The sequence below is a fragment of the Monopterus albus genome, unplaced genomic scaffold, assembly GCF_001952655.1.
Source record: "Monopterus albus unplaced genomic scaffold, M_albus_1.0 scaffold292.1, whole genome shotgun sequence".
NCBI lineage: Eukaryota > Metazoa > Chordata > Actinopteri > Synbranchiformes > Synbranchidae > Monopterus > Monopterus albus.
Genome location: NW_018128172.1, coordinates 174,682 through 178,208, shown reverse-complemented (window position 1 = coordinate 178,208; position 3,527 = coordinate 174,682). Strand labels below are relative to the sequence as shown.

The 3,527-nt window shown below is 43.0% G+C and overlaps 1 protein-coding gene across 12 annotated transcripts in view; it reads left to right on the top strand.

Annotated features, from left to right (window-relative positions):
• The window catches only part of btr30 (bloodthirsty-related gene family, member 30), a 12,248-nt gene extending 8,957 nt beyond the window's left edge, over positions 1-3,291 (top strand). For all 12 annotated transcript variants that reach the window (XM_020623032.1, XM_020623031.1, XM_020623038.1 and 9 more), the window contains exons 9-13: positions 323-349; positions 452-478; positions 1,303-1,478; positions 2,227-2,382; positions 2,629-3,291. In XM_020623032.1, coding sequence (XP_020478688.1) covers positions 323-349; positions 452-478; positions 1,303-1,478; positions 2,227-2,382; positions 2,629-2,820 — 578 coding nt within the window. In that variant the 3' untranslated portion in view covers positions 2,821-3,291. The remainder of the gene's footprint in view (positions 1-322; positions 350-451; positions 479-1,302; positions 1,479-2,226; positions 2,383-2,628) is intronic.
• Positions 3,292-3,527: the final 236 nt, after the last annotated feature.

The window sequence follows — 3,527 nt, the reverse complement described above, 5'->3', positions numbered from 1 at the left end:
TCACGGGCCTTTGACAATTTTATTGATTGATGTGTTTGTTTTGTCTATGTATTTTTCTTGTTATTTTACTGTATTGATGTGTTTTAACTGGTCTTGGGTATTTTTATTACTATTATTATTTGTTAATGTTTTACTGGAAAGCACCTTGTAACGCAGGTTTAGAAAGGTGCTATATAAATAAACTTTGCTTGCTTGCTTGTGCTGCAGATTATAGGCTACTGTAAGTCTTTGCATACTACTCTCTTCCTATACACCAAAGATGTGTTAAATGCAAGGGTGAGCAGAAAAGAATGACTAACTGTGGTTTCTTGTCCCTGTTTAGATGGGAAGAAGACCAAACTAGTTTCAGGTTGGTGCCAATCTCAAATTTCAACATGGCTGTGCTGTTTTTGTGTATCATGATTGTTTTCTGCAACAGCACTGAAATAAAAATCAATCTATTCTTTTTCAGGACACAAGAAGGCCCGAGTCTATATGGGTCAGTAATTAACTTTAATTAAATGGTTTTATTCTAATTTTGCATTATTATCTGCCAAGTTCATGAGGAAGCAGAACATTAGTGTGCTAATATTCTGTTGCTGGACTGACAAAGTTCAGTCTGGTTTGTTATTAGCAGTCCAGTTTGATTTATTTCATAGAATACAGACATGCTAATGTTGAAAAGAAACCATGCTAACAATACCAATCCTCAGCTAACAACAGTTTAGTCTTAGTACAGCTAAGCTAACATACAGCTGAGGCCATCTTTAGCATTTGTATTTATTAACCCAGCTTTTTATTGGATTACAAACATGCTGACATTAGCAGGCTACAATTGAAACACACTAAGTCTTAGACAACATTAACATGCTACATACTACAACCGGGGGCGGCTGTGGCTCAGGAGATAAGGCGGTCGGTGGTTTGATTCCTGTTCTCCCCAGTCCACATGTCGAAGTGTCCTTGGGCAAGACACTGAACCCCAAGTTGCTTCCAATGGCCAGAGCCACTTGTGTGTTTATAATGGAGACAGAGTTGGTGCCGCAGGCGGCTGCCTCAGCCCTGTACAGGAGACAAATTCCTTGTGTGTGTGTGCGCGCCTTTTGTTTTACTGCTGAGATATTTAAGCTGGATGCTAATGATAACATTAGCAGTTGATATTAATAAAGCAGCTAATGAAGTTGGGAGTAAGATGTCATAAAAAGGCCACTGTCTGCAGCAGAAACTCTTAGATTTAAGTACCAATGTGACGTTTCCTCTGGCACCCCCCTCAGGACAAGCTGTACTTTACTTTAACTTAATCTGCCCCCTTGTTGTTTCCAGAGGATGTCAAGTTGAACCCGGTGACAGCGTATCCGTTTATGATCCTGTCTGAGGACAGAAAGCAGGTGAAGCGAGGAGAGAAGCTGCAGTTTTACAAAAACGGTCCTCAGAGATTTGACGTCTGGTCCTGCGTCCTCACTAAAGAGGGATTCGACACAGGACGACACTACTGGGAGGTCAGACACAACACGCTGCTGCTGCTGAAATGTTATTACTGTTACATTTTGACTGTGTGAACTGTGCCAAAACTGAGCCATCTTCAGTTGAACCCTTTAAACGAATGACAGGACTGAGTGCAGCTCATGGGACTCTGGTTACGTGAAGCAGCCACAATCATGTGAAGTTAATTATTGGTAATGTTGGTTTAGTGACACTAGACGTCACTAAAACCAAATGAAATCTGACCAGTTCCACGGAAATGACCCCACAGCCATGCATTCATTTTATACACTTTACTTACTTATGCTCCGTCCACATCTCAACGGCAGTGACTCAGACCTGGTGTGTCCACAGCAGTGTGAACAGACCGGGTGTCCTCAGACCCGATCTGGGCCACCTGCCTATGTGCTCCTAGACCTGATTCCTCTCTGACCTCTGACTGTGCAGCACCATCAGAACGGTCAGATCAGAATCATTTTAACGTCTCCTCCTCTGCACATACGGCCTGTCGTCATCATTCGGCGTCGGCCACTCACAGACCGGTAACAGACAGGATGTGTTTAATATTGTGCAGGGTCCTTTTGAAATAAATCTTCAGATGTCAGTTATCTAAGCAGCTTTTTACTTTGCCCAGTGTCCAGTCATCCAGAGAAATCTACAAATTTAGCTTGTTTCACTGGTTCAGAACCTTTTAAACTAGTTTTTCTGTCTGTCGATAGCCTATCTTAACCCTTTATCCTCCTGTGTTTGTGCCACCTGTATCAGGTGTTTGTTGGCGAGAGTAAGGACTGGAAGCTGGGCGTGGTCAGTGAGTCGGCTCAGAAGAAAGGTCTGTTCGACATGAGTCCGTCTAATGGATACTACGTCCTCTGGTGGAGCAGCAACCAGCTGAAAGCCCTCACTGCACCGCCTCTTACCAAGGTCCGATCACGCCATGTTCATATGGTTTCAAATTCAGTATAAATGATGACCCTGTCTCTTGGTAATTTATAGTATGGCAGTGAACTGTAGATTATGGAAGCCAACTCCTGCCAGGAAAAGAAAAAGCCTGAGTCGTGCGATTTCATTAAGACATACAGCAGATAAATAACCTGCATCCTTTAGGTGACGTTCACAGCACTTCAGCACTATTATGAGTTCAGATAAATGTTTCTGTTCATGCTGCAGGTGAAGACTCCTCAGAAGCTGCGTCAGGTGGGCGTCTTCCTGGATGTGGATGAGGGTCAGGTCTCCTTTTACAATGTGAAATCAGGCTCGGAGATCTACACCTTCACCAGGTCTTCCGAGTTCACAGAGAGAATGTTTCCTCTGCTGGGAACCGGAGACAAAGAGGTCCCCCTGATCCTAATGACCACATAGCACCATCTGGCCTGAGGGCCCCGGGTCCAGGATGGACCGGGACCAAGACCAGACTGAGGGTCACACCTGGATGAAAGAACGGGGGTACACTGGGGCATGAGAGGCTGCTGGAGGACGAGCGTACGGAGGCGTATAGCTCGATTGTTTGAAGCTGGATTTCCCCACAGATAAAAACAGAAGTGGAAACGTATGACGGTGTATTATTACTGCCATGACAAAAACTAAAGAACATAGTCTTTATGCTAAAACAAGATGTTGTATTAGATATTCTAACTTTCCACAGCCTGAGATAGTGTCCTCATCAGTCTTTTGTCTAATCAACAATCAGAAACCCAGAGATGTTCACAATCATCTGCAACACAAAGCTGCCATGACAAAAACTAAAGAACATAGTCTTTATGCTAAAACAAGATGTTGTATTAGCAGAAGCTGCGACCATGAAAAATTTGGGGTTGAGCCTTAAAAAAAAAATTACTGAAACCATTAACCGATCATCAAACATGTAACAAGTGGAATGTGTCACTGTTGCACAACAACATAAATATTGATCTAACTTGACAAGAATCTTGTTAAAACAAAATGTTTCTGTTGTAACAAGCAATTTTTGTCATGGTGGAAGTACAACACTGATGGTTAGGTCACCTTTCGGGTAAATGTTAGCGTGTTAACAAGAGAAACTGGGGAGTGGACGACCACCTGTCTGTAGT